The 18896-nt window shown below is 39.5% G+C and overlaps 1 protein-coding gene across 3 annotated transcripts in view; it reads right to left on the bottom strand.

Moving 5' to 3' along the window:
* The window catches only part of LOC136428991 (amyloid-beta A4 precursor protein-binding family A member 2-like), an 87078-nt gene that overhangs the window by 24534 nt on the left and 43648 nt on the right, over positions 1-18896 (bottom strand). The window contains exons 7-9 of one of the 3 annotated variants that reach the window (XM_066418861.1): positions 13308-13447; positions 12472-12555; positions 1078-1164 (exon numbers count right to left, since the gene is read on the bottom strand). In XM_066418861.1, coding sequence (XP_066274958.1) covers positions 1078-1164; positions 12472-12555; positions 13308-13447 — 311 coding nt within the window. Of the gene's footprint in view, positions 1-1077; positions 1165-5735; positions 5781-12471; positions 12556-13307; positions 13448-18896 lie in introns of all 3 variants that reach the window. The other 2 variants (XM_066418862.1, XM_066418863.1) reach the window with 2 other exon arrangements.

Here is an 18896-nt window from a genome sequence, read left to right as displayed (position 1 = left end):
GAAACAGAACTTACAGGCAATAGCCTCTTTCTGTTATGTCAATAGTCAATAGTGAATTTTTTGCAGTTTTCACAGTGACCTCTCCATTGCAAATTCATGACACCATAAATACGTTTCCTCTGTATCACTACTGTATTACAGACCTATTTAAGCCACGAATTTGAACACCACAGAAACTTAATTTTCCCTCCTACCGTAAAATAAAACTACTGTGAAAATAAATGAATTTACAGTATAGAACATCACATATTTCCCAGTATGACTGCAATGGGGCATGTAATTATCAATTTTGTGGCTGCGATGTCACAGTTCTGCAAATTCACCATGTGAATTGATTATTTATCCTTGTCCCCTCAAATCTTCCCATGAAACTACCAGAAAGGGACGATTACCTTAAGCCTGTCACACATACAGTAGCTGACCATGTCCTCAAAACCGCTCCCAACCTTCACAACCTCAGTCGTAAGCAAGGTGGTATAACTAAGATGCGTCGATAAAGGTTAGACATGCAGGTAGGTCATTAAGTAACACGGGTGGATCTGAAAGGTCTGACTCTTAAGAGAATTTAGGATTTTTGATTTCTTTTAATTTTTTTTCATTGCATTTCAAGTATAATACTGTAGTTATTATTATTGTAGGAAAACAAAGGTATACATAAGATGTAGAAGGTGTAAAGACAAAAACCTAAATATATTCCAGAACAGTTTGCAAACATGTTTCCTAACTAACAAGATAATTGTGTAATGTTCCCCATTTCCCAAAATGTTTTTTTAACCTTTTGACATTTCTGTGCTATAATGAATTCCGATTCACAACAGGTTCTAACAAAATCAACAAATCCTACTTTGGAGTCTCTACTTTGAAATATACACATTTTTTATTTTGAATTATTGCAGGTTGTATATGGTTGGTAGTAGGCCTGTCTGTGCATGCCAGCCAAAAGTTGATGTCCTCAACCCAAGATTGAACCAACTGATTGGAACCAGGAGCTCAACTGCAAGGCGCTACTACTTGAGTTACAGAGATATGCCACTGGTTATGCAAAACAAACAAACAAACAAACAAACGTGCCCTCACCTGTGACGTGGCATTGATGACCTGAATCTTCTCTGTAGACACGGACAGGTCGATCTCTGTACTGGGTTGTGTTTCGTCTTCTGGCACCTACAACAAACCCAAGATATTACTTTTATCTGATAAACTGTGTGATATCAAGCAATCAAATACTACATGTGTGACTAATAATCCTTCTGAAGCAATGTTGCACTGTAGTGTCCAACACAGAAGTTGGACTAACCCAAATTTCTGACTGTCAAACTCCAGTCTTTGTCAATGAATGAATGTAACGTGATGTCACAGAAGCAGTGGATTGTTCATTCTTGGAGTTGGACAGTTGGAAATTTGGGTAAGGCCACACCAATTTAATTTCTTGGTTAACGGATTTTTATTTCAAAAAAAAAAATGTAGAAAAAAAAAATTTCTAAAAATTTGTTTTGCCCAGCCTTCTGTTTTCATGATTTTTTTTTTCTAAAATTTTTTTTGGGGGGAAAATAAAAATCTGTTAACCAAGAAATTAAATTGGTGTGGCCTTAGTCCAAGTTTTGTGTTGTTAATTACAGTTCAACTTTGTTTCATAATGATTTCTACCAACACTGATAAACTTTCAGACTAAGAATTTCTAACTATTAAGAACAACATCTTTACCAATAAAGCAAGCTTGTGCAGAATAGATTGTTGAAAGGAAGTTTTTAGTAACAGTATACCAGGCACTCCTGACATAAACAGTGTTTCAACTAACAGGAAAGCAGTAATATCAAGTTTTAATAGTGAGATCTGTTGAGACAGTAATTGTATCGACATTTAGGGAATTAAAGAAAAGTTGTGTTGGCTGCCAGCTGAAATTTGCTGCTTGCTATATTTGTATAATACATTGTATTGTCTTTCTTTTAACTGTTAAAGTCTTTTTGGCAGATACAATGTATGTACAAAGTAGATATGGTTTTGTGATGCAAACAACTAAATGTACTTGCAGTATCAATAATGTGTAAAAGGCTTAAACAGAACATGAAAAACTTGATTGACACAAGTCATCTGCTGAATTGTAATCCAAGGGCAATTTCAACACCTAGACATACATATCAAAACTTGTTAAGCATGAACATATTTTGGATGCAATATTGACAAAATCAGGAAGAGAAATTTACAAACAAAATGTAAATAATTTCAATCAACACAGGCATATTCTTAAACTCAAAGTGATGTGTTTGTGTCTGTTTCACTAAATACAACCTAATAATGAATAAACTCAAAGGAACAAAGCAATCAGATACTAGTACTACATTGTATGAGGTAATTGTATAAGAAAAGTAAATTGTCTGTATGTCAGAATACTCCAAAGAACTATTACAGAAAGAATACTGTGACTACAACACCTATACTTAAGCTAGTGCTGGAAGAAGAAAAAGAAACAAAAGAAAAATTAAAAAGAAAAAAGTCAAACAGCAAAGTTAGTGGTTAGTTGGGCACAAATGAAATGGTTAATTTGTTAAAAAGAATCATGCAAGTTGAAAATAAAACAGTAAGCAAAACTATACAATACTCTTCTAAACTATCTAAATTCAGCTGTAACTTTGAGATTAACTAGTAGTTAATATAAATTAAGTCCTTTTGTTCTATATATAGTACTGAGAAAGTCTATTCCTATTTCCATCAGACTATACACTTCTAGGGTAGTAAGTTAAAGAAGCAGAGACTATTCAAATGCAGCCTCTTTAGCAGACTCTACAATTCAAGCTTTTTGGGAGCTTATAAATTACTGTATGCGCTTTTTTTAATGGCATATCAGTTCTAACTAAGGCCCACAAGAAACCAAGTACAGTGAGAATTGATATGCTTAAAAAAAAGCATGTTATAAGCCCCATAAAAGCCTGACTTGTATAGTCTGCTAGGAGGCTTACTCAACTGTAAGCGTGCAATATGAAGAAAGGTTCACATAGCGCTAACAGTAACAGCCAGAAGCATGCAAAATCATATACTTTTCAAGAGACATGCATGGATTGCTTTTATGTCATATCATGCTTTCCAACAATGTTATCATATGTTAATTTGATTTACTTTTACTGTATTATACGAGGTGAGTTATTTCTACTCTAGACTTGCATTATTTTTCAGAACTAACTATCTGTTCATTTCATAGCCATGTTTGTTTGAATAGCTTGTAGCCCCGTGGCTCATTGAAAACCACTTAAGTTGTGATATGCAGATTCCTGGCTAGACAAATGAATAACAAATTAAACGTTGCAGTTTCAGGATAGTTCTTAAGCATTCTTTTATCATTTCTGACGAGCGCAATACAGGAAATCAGACATGTGAAAGGAAGTCCTCTTTGTTATGCATGGGATGCAAAGTACATGTACCTCCCCTTTTTAGTTAGTCTCATAGCAATGTTTTGTTTGAACTGCTTGTAGCACCAGGGCCCTTTGAAAACCACTTAAGTTGTGATATGAAGTTTACTGGCTAGATAAATGAATGAAATGTTGCAGTCTCAGGCTAGTTCTTAAGAGTTCTTTTATCATTTCTGACAAACGCAATACAAGAAATCATACATTTGAAAGGACCTCTTTGTTATGCACGGGATGTAAAGTACATGTAGTTCCCTTTTTAGTTAATCTCATAGCAATGTTTTGTTTGAATTGCTTGTAGCCCTAGGGCCCACGTAAGTGGTGATATGCAGTTTTCTGACTAGACAAATGAATAAACGAATGAAATGTTACAATTTCATGATACTCTTAGCATCCTTTTATCATTTCCGATGACGGCAGTACAAGAAATCCTACATTTGAAAGGAAGTCCTCTTTGTTATGCACGGGATGTAAAGTACATGCACATGTAGCTCCCTTGGGCGTGCGCTACTACACAACTGTATAAGGTTGATTTAGAAATCCGATAAATTAAAAGCTCTGTATTGATAGTTCTGAGAATAAGAGGCCTTTCACTATGAACACAGAATTCCAATTAGTGATATAACGACTGGGAGGTGTACAACATGTGATCCATCAACCGCACATAATCCCTGCATCCATCTCTGACTGGAGTTCACATATGCCAATCTACAAACAGTGGCTCTCGGAAGGATTATATTAAGAATGTTTTGTTTTTTAAGAAAAAAACTTCTTTACCATTCGCAGTTGTGTCTATAATGAGTAGTAGTATAGTTATGAAAAGATTGTCAAAACAGTCCTTTTATCATAATTACTATTATCATTATCCATTTCTTATAATTGTATAATTGTCATTAATTTTGTTTCCTCCTAAGTTTGTATTCTAAATTGTTCACTTGTTATGGACTCCCTTGGAAATCCCACAATTGTGTATTCAAGATTGGGAAGGATTATATTGAGAATGGGTTTTAAGAACATAAGATTTCTTTCAATGGAATACATCTATCAAATATTCAAATGAAATTGTAAGGCATAACTAAAACAGAGGGGCAAGAATTAAGGGTGTCTTTTCTTGATTTGTATGTAACTATACGCAAATAGACAAACAGTGGCACTGGGAAGGATTATATTGAGAATGGGTTTTAAGAAAATCAGATTTCTTTTCAACCATTTGGTGCCTTCACTATACATGTAATCAAAGGATCGTCAAAACAAAATTTGTTTTGAGTCACTAATTCAATGAAATACACCTGTCCAATATTCAAAGTAAATTGTATGGCACAACTAAAACAGAGGGGTAAGAACTATGGGTGATTTATATGACATTGTATAACCTGATTAACAAAACAAAAAAAGGCTTCATATGAATAGGTGGGTCAACAAAATATCTTAAAAATATCATAAATGATGCAAAAAAAGGAAGCAGCTATAACAAGGTATGTCAATAACTATCAAATGTCTGCATAATAGATTAAGTGGTAGAATGTCTACCAAAATGTGTCTTACATTGTGGTGCAATTAAAAATGTTGTTTATTACACAAAACCATGCACATGCATACTGTATCATTCTGGGACCTTTCTTATAGTTTTAACAAAATATCTTAAGACCATCTTCCTAATAACTTTTGCCTTTTCTTAAGGGAATCCAACCTTTTGCAAAACCGAATTGAAAATCAGCCCCAATAACACATACGTTTGTACATATAGAATACAACACGGGGTATCTCCGTATCACCCGAGGTACCAGCCCGGCGGTCTTCTTCAGATTGACGGAGAAACCAGAATTCCTTTTTGTCCTGTGTATTTTGGATTGTGTTCCTAGCTAAGCAAACGTACTGGTGGAGATAGCGATCCGAGTCTCTGTCGACAGTGATCACAGAGCTTGTCATCACCATCTCTACAAGTACAGTCCGCAATTTTACCAAGTACATGCACAGCTGGCGATTCTACCAGTACAATCAGCGTTTCTACCAGTACAATCAGTGATTTTACCAGTACAATCAGCAATTATACCAGTACAACTGTTGCAGAACGAATGATCATCATCACATCACAACACAGAAACTGAGGGTTTGTACAATGTATGTACACACCACAACTTCTGCATAGTACGAACAGTACTTCATTTCTATATTCGTTGTATATTCTAAGCAAGCAAGTTGAATGCTGTTGTCATTTTGGTACAATTCAGTTTTTACTGGAAGACCGATTTTACTGGAAGATGATTTTCACCAAAAGTCATCATCATAACGATCACGTCACGACACAGAAAGTGAGGGTTTGTGGGTACACACCACCACCTTGTGGGGAGGGCTCTTCCCTGGGGGGTCATGGATCCTCTGGAGGCCGCAGGGGACGGACGGAGAGAACATGTCAGTATTGGCAAGGTCAAGGTCATGATACAATGTACGTCCTTGGGTCAGCTGTTAACAACAACTGTCAATCAGAGCTGTCAATCAGAGTTCTCAATCACAGCTGCTAACGACAGCTACCAATCACGACTGCCAATCACTGCTGTCAATCATAGCTGTCACTCATAGCTGTCAATCACAGATGTCAATCACAGCTGTCAATCATAGCTGTCAATCGTAGCTGTCAATCATAGCTGTCAACGGCAGCTGTCAATCAATCTGTCACTTACAGCTATCAATCACAGATGTCAATCATAGCTGTCGATCGTAGGTCAAGCATGGCTGTCAATCATTACAGTCAATCTCAGTTGTCAATCACAGCTGTCAATCACAATCAATTGCTGCGTGATGAACCTTCCGAGGTCAGGGGTTATGGAATTCACACTTTTTAAACATTAATTTATCCCCAACTCATCAATGTGGATTGTGCTGCCACATCACAATGACATATATATGTCCATAATATATACAAGTCATGTATGTCAAACCCACAGATTGCGATCTGGCAGAATTCTGGTTCTGATAGATATCTTGATCGGAGTATCTGTTGATAGAGATGGCGATCAGTGTGCCAGGAATGTGTTGGGGTGGTCTCTCATTTACAATGTATAAATTCTGAGTTTCAAGTCGATCAATTGATCCAAAAGGACATGAATTGAAGTTGAAAAGTTCTGACTGTCTTTTAAGCAAATACATGCACAGAAATTCCAAAGATCGGGATCTCTACTGGTACAATTGCCGATTTAATTGGATTGAACTGAGATCCTGATCCCGATCTCTGTCAACAGAGACTCCGATCGCGATCTATACCGGTAGAACCAGCCATTCTGCCAGACTGCAATCTCTACCCTGACATATGCATTTGTTTTAGATAGAACTTTCCACACTTTTCATTCTGTCCGTAGCAGGGTTCGTGCCAAGAGTAATTTCGGCAGCTGTATATCCAGACTTTGGCACAACGCCACCGTGTGTAATCTTATTGAACACCACCGTGTGTGTCCAATAGACCGATCCCAAAGCCACGCCCCCTGTTCGATTTCGAACACCTCCGTCAAAAACAGGGTTTGACGGACCAAACATGGCCGCCGCGGCTAGATTGAAAATAATGCCACTGACTTCGGTTTAGCTTTTGTGGCACTTAAACCCTTTCAGAGCGGACCAAATAAGAATGCTATGTCTTCTTTGTTGAAGGCTGTATCCATCGGGTAGGGTTGTTTAAGGAGGGGGTAGATGTAGTTGAGGTGAGAGCGTAATGTTTTCGGTCAATGTTAAAGCGGTGTGCGCCGCATAGCTTTCCCTTGTCGGTGGGCATCAGCGCCCAGTTTCTGACAAGCAGCCGATGCACGTGTAAAACAGGATTCATATATCTGTGACAGGGTTCCCACTGTATTGACTGCATGCATAACAGCTGCATGGTATTTAGTAACTAAGAATTAAAATGCATCCTTTCGCTTCCCTGTTCACTTTCAAGTTAACCAGTTTCACACACCAGTAACTGAAGAGACGAAACTCTGCGCTAGCGGACTTTGTAGTAGTCATCATGTGGTACAAGCTTTCTCTCCTTGAGTGCCCGATCTATTTTCTTTTTAAATTCGTCTTTGTTCTGAGCATGCATTCAACCGATACAGTGGAAAACCTGTCCCAGATATACGTACCCTGCTTTACACGTGCCAGTTCTGCCCCGCCAACGCTGTTTTTGACGGAGGTGCTCTGAATAGAACAGGGGGTTCTATGGGTCTTCTATTCGTTCGATATGGTGTTCGACAGGATCGGTCTATATCCTCAATGGGTAATCTTCAGATACGATGTGTCCTCGCCAGTAAGAAGAAATTTTGATCACAATTCTTTGTACATCTTCCTCAGGGCATGTCAGAATTGTCCTGAGACAGATAGTCACAGAAATGTCTGTCTTGAATAAAACACTAAGTCTTGGTTGTAAAGTAACAATCTTTGTCATTGGATTTAAAAAGTGTTATCCACTGGTTCTGCATTTTGGTTTTGTATTTTCAGGCGACCTCTCCATCGTGTGTGTACAATATCCTCAGTGGGCAATCTTCAGAAACGACGTGTCCTCACCAATAAAAAGAACCTTTGATCAAAATTCTTTGTACGTCTTCCTCAGGGCATGTCAGAATTGCCCTGAGACAGAGAGTCAAAGAAATGTTGGTCTTGAATATAACACTTGGTTGTGTACAAAGATTTTTACTATCCCTAGATTCTGGGTTTTTTTTTTTTTAGGTGACCTCACCATCGTGTGTGTACAATATCCTCAATGGGTAATCTTCAGAAACGATGTGTCCTCGCCAGTGAGAAGAAATTTTGATCAAAATTCTTTGTACATTTTCCTTGGGGCACGTCAGAATAGCCTGAGACAGACAGTCACAGAAATGTCGGTCTTGAATAAAACACTAAGTCTTGGTTGTGTACAAAGAACTTTGCTATCGGATTTTAAAAAGTGTAATCCACTGGTTCTGCATTTTGGTTTTGTATTTTAGGTGACCTCTCCAACATGTGTATCCAATATTCTCACCATGTAATCTTCAGATGCGATGTGTCCTCACCAGAAAAGACAGTTTGATCATGGAAACATAGCTGAGGGCCGGGCCAAGTCATTGAAAGCATTTTCTATTCACCCTCAATCTCAAAACTTTCTTAATCATTCTATTTTTTCGCGAACAGTTGGTAACTTAAAGTCACTGGACAACAAAATTCTATGGACACAAGGAACTTGCAGTGTCTTACATGTATTCAATACATGTACATTGTATTCAAGACATGTCTTATTCTTCAGGGTAAGTCAGAATTGCCTTGAGGGCCACCAAAATGTCAGTCTTGAATAAAACACTTGGTTGGGTACAAGCTGTCTACTGGGTCTATTGTTGCATCATATTTTTTTATGCAGTGACCTCTCCACTGCAAGTATCTAATACTACTGTACAACATCTTCTAACTGTTTCAACCACAAACTGAAAATACTGCAAAAACCTTTTACCTCCTACCGTGAAATAAAACCATCATGAAAGCAAATGACTTAAACACAGTAATTTCCTGATGTTAATTAACTCTAGTCTGTAAGCCCTGAGAAGAATTCAATAAACTAGATCTCTTCGTAAGTGTTGCTTCAACATGTCATTCTTTTAACCTTTAGCACACTGTAGTAGCCATTTGGCACCCCATTCTCTTTTGGTTACAGAGTTACACAGCAGGGAGAAGGTTAAAACATACCAAATTATCCAAATTGTCTTCACTTCATTAACTTATCCATTCAGAGTTTAGGCATAGAAACTAGTTCTACCAAATCTTCTTTTAGTCACTGACGAAAGTAGCGGATGCTGTCTGAAACGTCTGACTGTTTCCAAATTTTATCCAGTTGCTTGAGTAACTATTTTTGGCGTATCTTATTACCTGGATGTCTAAACCTTCATCAACATACCAAATTACTTAATATAACTTTCAGGTCGACCCGAGACACGCGATCAGTCAATCACGTGTACGCTCTACACACGTGACAGTTCTAACCATTGCTTTAGTCGAGCCCTATCAAACATGTGCACGTAAAATTCCCACTTACTCTAATGCACCTGGCCCCTTAAACCTGTCCTTCTTACACTAAATATACCTGAGCCCAGATGAAAAGGTGGCCTGTGCTGTTGGTAATGGATTGAGTCCATCATCAGCACTTTGATGAGGCCACAGCAAGTCAATTTTATGGATGACATCAGCCTCTAGCCAGATTTAATTTTTTTGCTGTCATCCCATGGCCAACTTCCATTAATGGAAAAATCCTGAAAAGACTTATTTTTTCTGTTCAATTACCAGACTGGTGTTTAGACATGGTATATTCAAAATGAAACAAGCGAAGAAACAGCCATCATCATTCAAATTTTGGTATTTTTTAAATGTTAACCCACCAATTTTTGTCTGTCAAGGTTGACGAAATGGTCTTAAATTTGTCTATCATTCCTCGTAATTTTCTGTCAAAGGACGGAATGACGGGCTGAGCCTAAACCCCTGGATGACATCCTCTGCAGACACAAAATCTAATGCTTAAGCACATAAAAGAGAAAAGATGAAAAAAAAACCCCAAGATGCCTTCATTTTCAAAATAGAGACCATGAATTTTGTGACGAGAATCGAAGCGACAAAACATGGTATCAAAGCAACTAAGTATTTCATTCCTGTATTCCAGAAAGTGACACTAGTGTGGTAGCCTATTACCACTACAACCTCACTCCAGGCTACTTCACTAATGTCACTTCTACAATTACGCTCAAGGCAACCACACTAGTGTCACTTCTGCACACTATACTCAAAGCACTCGGAGGGGAATGAAAGTTCTTTTTCCAAATCAAGTGAAAATCAATGCGTGTACGGATGTCATCCATAAATTTACATGTCTTGGCCTCATGTATATGGCTTAAGGGCTTTGAACATCAGACGCTGCTCTCGAATCACTTCTGCACATGTTCAAACAACTCCGTTCTCTCTGAACTGAAACTGGATCCACTCAAAATTCTCTGTATCAAACCAGGCTATGTCCTTCGGTTCTAATTGGATTGAAACTCGAGCTACATCCTGAATGTATTGAACACCTCATACATAGTCCATGGGTTTCATCACAAACCAAGCAGGTAGAAAACAGATTGAAGCCCATGGGCACTTAGACCAGGGCTGTCTCCAGCTTTACATTATTTTTCAGCCACACTCATTGTTGAGCCCATGTTGTTAATTTTCGGTGTTAAATTTGCTGAAAGATTCCATGAAAATTTCCGAGAACCAACCAATGAAATTGACGTGGCTGTGATTCAAGAAACCAATTGCAATTTACCACCCTGATGAAGCTTAATAATTCGCAGAACTAAGAATTAGATACGACCCTAATGTACACAGTATATTTGTGTTTCCGTTTTCAACAGACCAGTAGGAAACTTCAGATTGAAGTCCACAACGGCACTTGAGTATAATGTTTGCCGTTATTTGTCATCCTCTGAACGATTTGTTCACTTTCAGGTGTGAAGGACATTGTTACCACCTGGGCTACCCACACTGTACTGTGTAAGGCAATCTACTGTAAATCTTCAAACATTTGAACATTTGTGTTGCCGTTACTGTAATTCTTGTTTCTTTCTCTGTAACTTTATGTTCACTGTTTTCACGGTCACCTTTGTACCGTGAACTTATCATATGATTCCTTCACACATCCATTTTCAGTAAATCACTTGCCGCCACCGTGAAGTTTAAGTTCAGTGAAAATGTCCATTTTCCTTACACTGTGAAATTTTGCTACCATGAAGATAAAGTGAATTACATTTTTTCCCAGTGACCTCTTCACCGCAATTTTATGACACTGCGAATATGCTTTTCCAATGTATAATTACTACTGTACTAGAGAATTGTTTCAACCGCGAATTCAAAACACTGCAAAGAACTCCTTTTCCTGCCTACCGTGAAATAAAACCACTGCAATAGTAAATGAATATACAGTAGTGTGCGTTTGTGTGTCTACATCAGGGCTGTCTCTAGCTTTGATTTTTTTCCATCCCACTCATTGTTTGGCAGCCGATGTTTTGAATTTTCGTTGTTAAATTCGTCATTTTAAGCTTACAAAGATACCTTTTCATTTGGGACGGTAAGGGTGAATTTTTTTCCGTCACAACAAGCAAATTTCTGTCCCAGGACGGAGGGATGGGTCCTGGAGACAACGCTGGTCTACATGTACTTCTATGTTGAGGCGATGTAAATGGAGATAAGTGGCTTCCTCTTACAAGCAACATTAAGCTTCATCTCACCAAATGGTCTTGTAGTACTTAAGACAAATCAGGACTGGCTTGTGTTTAAATAAGCTCTAATGTAAGACCATCAGTTATGGTTTGTCTCCTGTTTGCTGCTTCACATGCAGCCGTATGTCTTAGAATATAACATGCTTTTCCTTGCTTCCTGCTGAAAGCCAAACTTGCCCAAGAAGACCACCCGAGGAGCCGTTATCTGGTCTATGTGGACATGTGGTCACTATAGACAGTGTGTCAACGGAAAAATTATCTAAGGAACAACCACAAAGTTTGACTGTATAATTGTGTTTAAAGGTTTTGCATCGAGGATTTCTATGACTTTCTAAGTTGCATCCAATGTCCTAGCACACCTGTTTGCCGCTTAAAATGTTTAGATTACCTATCATAGGTTTTGTAAACTGAGAGAATTTTGATGACTTTGATGAAGTTTTATCCTAACTTTGATATGATAAAAGAAAGATTTGACTGAAACCGATGCATGTCTCTGGGAGAAAAGAATGAGCAGTGCTCCACACACAGAGTGCTTTATTTAATAAAACCTACACACGTTTTAATTAGCTTTAAGTAAAACCTCCATGTCCGTGTGTTTGCATGTCTCTAGATGTAGACCAGAAGGAAAGAGTGAGCAGTGCTCCACACAGAGGGTGTTTTGTTTAACCCCTACACAGGTTTTAATTAGCTTTAAGTTCGTCAAACCTCGAGATGATAAGCGAACAAGATTTGACTGAAACCGATGCATGTCTCTAGGAGGAGAGAATGAGCAGTGCTCCACACAGAGAGTGCTTTAATTAACCCCTACACAGGTTTGATTAGCTTTAAGTTCGTCAAACCTCCATGTCCAGGCTCTGGTACATCCCGTGCGACCACGTGCTCTTGAAACGCGTCGTCGGACTCTTTCGATGTTCCCTTTGGCCCTGCAAACGGTTCGTTTTATACAAAAAAAAATGTGAAATTTGGTTTGGAATTAAGAAAGAGGAGTTTGGAGACTTCCACCCGACAGGAGTCAAGAGAGAGGACAGATTGATTGATTGATTGGTTTGAGAAGTCCAGGAGGAGATTTCACGGCACACCAAAAGAACACGTCACCACCCACATAAGTCCATCGACACTTCTCCTCTCACATTCACAGGACTTGTGAGTTTTCCTTTCCTGTAGTTTGGAACCCAATTTGCATGTTAGGCTAGAATAAAATCGAAGCACAAAAATATCATCAAAACCTTAATTGCAACATCCTTTCCACAAGGTTTTCAGACTGAAGACAAGATTTTGGTGAAAGAAATGACTGAGTTTCCCTGAAATGGTAACAGGAAGAGCAGACAGGCTGAAAGAAAAACACCGGTTTAGTAAGAAAATCCAACATCAAATGGCTACTAAGTGCATCCCCATGGTTATGAAGTCCATCACCATGGTGACAAAGTCAATCACCATAGTAACGAAGTCTATCATCATGGTTACAAAGTCCATCACCATGGTTGCAAAGTCCATCACCATGGTTACAAAGTTCATCACCATGATTACAAAACCATAGTTTTGAGTCCATCACCATGGTTATGCTTCACCATAGTTACGACTCAATCACCATGGTTATGAAGTCCATCACCATGGTTACTAGTACATCACTATGGTTACTAGTACATCACCATGGTTACGAGGAGACCATCGTTACCTTGATCCTGCTGACGGCCTCCTGAGCCTGCAGCATGCGCACGTTCTTGGAGGGGTTTCGGTCGGACCAGATCTGCGTGGAGCCGAGGTACCGGGCGGCGAAGGTGATCCCGTCGATCAGGTCCTCTACTTCCTGCGGTCCTGTAGAGAGATCATAAAGATCATATTGTTACTTAACAACATAGAATATGTTTGTTATCACCAAACTTACTCTCTTCTGCACAGCTGAACTCCAGCCAACCGAGCTGAACACCAACCGACCGAGCCAAACACCAGCCGACCAAGCCGAACGCCAGCCGACCTAGCTCCCAAATCACTCCTTACCATGGTTGGGGAAGGTCGGCAGGCCATGTTCGGCTATGTGTAACCTGGGCTTTAGTTAAGACCCTCTTGTCTGGAGCAACCGCCCCCAGTCCCCAACCATCTTATCTCTGTCAGTCTCTTGAGTTTTTGTCGAGACCAAGTTTGAGTGAACAACTTAAGTCAATCTTAAACAGACAGTCCACAAGAACCACTGCTTGAAAGAACATCTTAACTCTAAGTAAGTCTAACAGATAACAGAGCCTGAGGTTCAAGTTCAATGCCAAGACTGATGTGCAACTTCTGGAAATCCCTGACGGCACCGTTAAACAGTGACCCCTTCTGTAACTTTCTGCTACTCTCCCTAATGGCACTCAAGGACATGTCACTCCAATGCTTTTAGGCCTAGGGAAAATAAGTTGTTTACAGCTACCCGACCGTCCCTAGCGAAGACCTAGTGCGTACCAGGTCTACTTTGAAGTTATATGAAGTATTGCTGTCTGGTTTAAAAGAATCTAGTGGAAAAAAGAGGTTCAGTCTACTGCATTTCTCTCAGCTCTTTGGCCTAAGAATAAAGTGTTGTGTTTCCGGTTACACGACCAACCCTAGCAAAAACTTGACAACCATAGCCCTTTTTTGAGGGATTGACTGTTGGTAAGGGACATAAAATTCTGGTATTCCGCCTAATGGCACCCAAGGACTTCAAAGCTCTTGGGCGTAGGAAAAATGTTGTTTACAGTTACCTGACCAACCCTTGCGAAAACCTAGTGACTTGAAGCTATATAAAGTACTGCTGTATGATTTAAAAGAATGAAATGGAAGAGACACACTCAAAAAGAGGTCCGGGCTACTGCGTTTCTCTCAGCTCTTAGGCCAATGAAAAATGTTGTGTTTCCGGTTACAAGACAAACCCTATCAAAAGCTGCCCTTTTTGAGGGGTCGACCACTGGCAAGGGGCATAAAGTTCTCAACCTAACATCTGTGTGATGAAAACGTTGTAGAATCATTTTCCAACACGTTCTCCTCATTTCTGTTGCAACAGAAAAAGGGATATAAACAGACCCACCAGACCTAGGTCCCCTTTAAGTTAACACCTTGTTATGTTGACTGCCAAACCTAAAAAGAAAACTAAAATTCCAACCTACCGACCCAAATTAATAAGCAGAAACACAACAATCATTTTCCTAAGCCTACATATAAATGACACACTCTAATGCAATATGTCCTCCATTTCCTCCCCTGCCCTGAGGCAACCTCCTGCTTCAGACTCCAGACATCTGCTTATCTTCTAAACATTAAAGCTTCACAAGACAGAAAATAGACCATAGTCTGTCGATGAAGGTCTAAGACATCCATGAAGAACATTACGTGATACAAAATAAATCAGGATAAATTCTCAAGAAATGTTTTAGAAACCATCCAATATTTTTCACTCTCAGTCACTGATAAACGATAGAGAATGCTATCTGAAATGTTAGACTCAAGCAACTGGATAAATTCTCTAAAGAGACAGACGTTTTAGAAACCCACCCACTATCTTTTCTGTCACTGATGAAAGATAGAGAATGCTATCTGAAACGTCTGGCGCTTTGGAGAATTTATCCAGTTGCTTGACTCATTTTGGATTACGTGAGACCACATAAAGCGTGGGTAGGTCTACCAGGTCAGTTTCAGTACTAAATTCTGGCTTAAGAGACAAGGGATCGAGGGGCGTCAGCATAAATGTCCTGGATGCATTAGAAACTTGACACTAATGTTACTGTAGCGGAACAGTACTAGTGCTTTGGGAGGAAGAAATCACATGGTTACGACATTCTTCCCGCACATCTACAGACATGTCGTAGATCAGACTCAGACTGTTGTTGGGTAATGATAATGATAATAGTTATCATGTTCCTGGCTACAAGTACAAATTGTCTACAAACTACAACTGTCAGTTCTAATCAGTGTATGTCGTCAAGCCTCTGCATCTACAATATATATGCAAGCACGTCTAACCTTAGTGACACAGGGAACAGCAGACGATAAACTGGATAGTTAGTAAGAGTGAGAGTGTGTATTGTCTGGCTCGTTATTGCTTGCGATTTGCTTGACTTTTTAGCCATTTCGGTCTCTATTTTGATGTTGTACTGAAAGTAAAGCTTCCTTTCATCAATGAGACACCCAGGAGACTTTGTCTTCCTTGTCTAGGTGTAAGTTTTGTACTGAACACGATCTTGAAGTCTTTTCTTGGGATTGTCCGTAATGCTATAAAAGATTCAAGGATCTCAAAATGTCAACTTTGTGAAAACGTAGACATTATCTGTATCTGTATATTTATAGCAAGTATAACTGCCCTTCTCCATAACACACCAGCTTCTGTATCTGTTCTGTATAGCCAGTATACATATGTAACTACCCTTCGGCATAACACACCAGCTTCGCAGACACGCGGCGCGGAAGCAGTATGTTGGTTATATCACACTAGTACTGAACGATCTAACTTTTGCACATCTAGCTGTAAGTATTGCAATGATGTTGATTGGTTAAAAACTATCTAACGAGGATGCTCCTATTATCACGTACATGCACCTGTCCTGTGAAATCTGTGCAAACAGTTTGTAAGCACACATCATCACAATCATACACACGTACACTCCAATCCTGATAACCTCACAATTTCAAGCATAAGAGAGAGGGAGAGCGCACGTCTCAGGGCCATGAGGGCTCGATGCGCCGCACAAAGTGCACATTAAGCCGTCTCGATGTACAGAATCTCCGGCCGATGCCGTAAATACCTTGTAAAATACGTCAGAGGATGTATCCGTGGGTATCGTAAAAATGCAACTTATCTGGACGTCTAAACATCTTTCGGGGAAAACATGGACACTGATGGGTGTTTTGGTACATGTTACAACATCAGTGGAATCCTTGATAGTGGCTCTACCGAACTTGCATAACCGGTAAACAGCCTTTGGGCATAACACACCAGTTTTGTACACTATGTTCAAGCCATGTAAGACCAGACTGTAAGGTTTGATCCACTCACATCGGGATGGACCCCTGCTCTTTTCTATAAGTGCTGTGGGACCTTCAACATGCTCGAGGTGTGGCTCTCCTTAAACACAGGACCTCCACTAATAGGTCTATCCAAAGGGACGTCCCTAACTGAAGCTACATGTAGGTGTTGGTTCGTCCATCAGTCTGACAGTCAGTACATGTAGGTACTCATAACCAGTGAACTGCCTTTAGGTATAACAGTCCTATATTACAAATATGGAAATCTAACATTCTTAACAAACTGAAGGTACAAGTTTTTCTTACCCTTGTGGAACCGATACTACTCTACGGTGCAGAAACTTGGACGCTTACCTGTCAGCTCCAAAACAGCCTAGATGGGACCTATACAAAGCTACTACGCAGGGCACAGAACATTTATTGGACACAACACGCTACTCTCAAAACGATTTATGGGAGTCTTCCACGGTTGTCTCAAAAGCTCACCCACCGTCGTGTAGCATTTGCTGGACACTGCTTTCGAGCCAAACAGCAAATAGTTTCGGACATCCTTCTATGGAAACCAAGAGGCCAAGTGCACTGCAGAAGTTTGACTTTTACCGATAGTTTAGTCAGAGACACTGGGATTGCATATGAACACTTAGGACAAATGATGTTGGACAGGGCAATATGGAGTGATGTATGTTCTTATTTAGTCCTGGCTGATGGCCAATACAATGTAGATGATGATGATGATGATGATGATGATGATGATAACAGTCCAGTTTTGTACAGTAGGCATGAGCTGACAGTGTGTAAGGTTTGATCCACTCACGTTGCGATGGACCCCTACCCTTTTCTATAAGTGCTGTGGGATCTTCAACATGCTTGAGGTGTGGCTCTCCTCGAACATGGTGCCTCCACTTAAGGTCCATCCAAAATGATGTCCAAAACTGAAGCTATATGTAGATACTCAAATTTATTTTCACCTCAGGCCACACAAATTTAATTTCTCGGTTAACGGAAAATCTGATTTTTATTCCCCCCCCCCCCCCATTTTTGTTTTCTAAAAATTTTTTTTGTTGGAAAATAAAAATCTGTTAACCAAGAAATTAAATTGGTGTGGCCTCCGTGAAGTAGGTGTAAAGTGCCTTCCCCTAGACAAAGGTTCAACATTGGAGCCCGCTAGGGAGGCAAAACCAGAACCTAAACTAATAGATTCTAAGTCGACATCCCTGACCACAAGACCACTTTTTCCTAGAAATGTGCATTTTTATTGCATGACTTTATTGCTTTACTTACATGTACTTGTAGACCTTAAACATGGCACCAATGACCTTACAGTCGAGGGCTGCAAACTGAATGGAAAATCACATTTCAAATTTGATTTGTTGCCCTTGTTATGGTTGTTTAAGACTTTTCCAAGTTTTCAATAAGCGATAAAAAGTTAAGACTGCAATCAAAACTTCTGCTGTAAACATTGAGGGTCTGCATGGGGGTTCCTGGCAAGACACAACTGTGTATAATTTGTCAATAAAGCTTATAAATATCAACAAATTTGGGACAACAAAAAACGTCTTACATAAAATCAAAAGCGGATAATTACGCTTCACAAATCATTTACCGACAATGCTTAAAGTTGAAGTAGAGTGGTCTGGCTACGATTATCAGTAAATCAAAATAGCTCGCTATGCTCAGTGAATAGTTTCATCCGGCGGGTAAATCACTCAATAAAAAGTTACCTTCTTCAAGGCAATTCTGTCTGGTTCACATATAGCACTGCAGCTCAGGTGTTGCTGCCTACAGATACGGTCCCAAAAGTAAAGTTTTTACCTAACTTATATTCATGAAGCAAAAGAGAGTCTTTTTACTCAGCTCACTATGCTTAACAGAAAAAGACATACAGACCCCCCATACTCTCCGGACACTGTAGTCCCAGGTAAATTGGCCTCACCTTTTGCCCAGCTGTAAATGATAAAACCCAACACGAGCGCACATAATAGGTTGAGCAGCTGGCTCTTTCACTGCAGGGCAAAGTTGACTTTTTATCGCATAGTAAAACGTCTCACTTATGAGCGTGTAAACATTTTACTGCTGCATCGTCTTCATGATTTATACTGGGAAGACACACCGATCAAGGACACTGATAAAACTACAAGCCCTGATAAATTATCAGCGTTTTAACGTATTGAATCTTTTTATTACCTTCAGTTATGTTTTCAGTGCCAGTTGTGTGTTTGGTTGTTTGTGTGCATGTGTGTTTGTGTGTATGTGTGTTTGTGTGTGTGTGTGTGTGTGTGTGTTTCTGTGTGTG

Source organism: Branchiostoma lanceolatum, chromosome 2 (genome assembly GCF_035083965.1).
Source record: "Branchiostoma lanceolatum isolate klBraLanc5 chromosome 2, klBraLanc5.hap2, whole genome shotgun sequence".
NCBI classification, from domain to species: Eukaryota; Metazoa; Chordata; class Leptocardii; order Amphioxiformes; family Branchiostomatidae; genus Branchiostoma; species Branchiostoma lanceolatum.
Note: the sequence above shows the minus strand (reverse complement) of the source record. Positions and strands in the feature narration are given on the sequence as shown.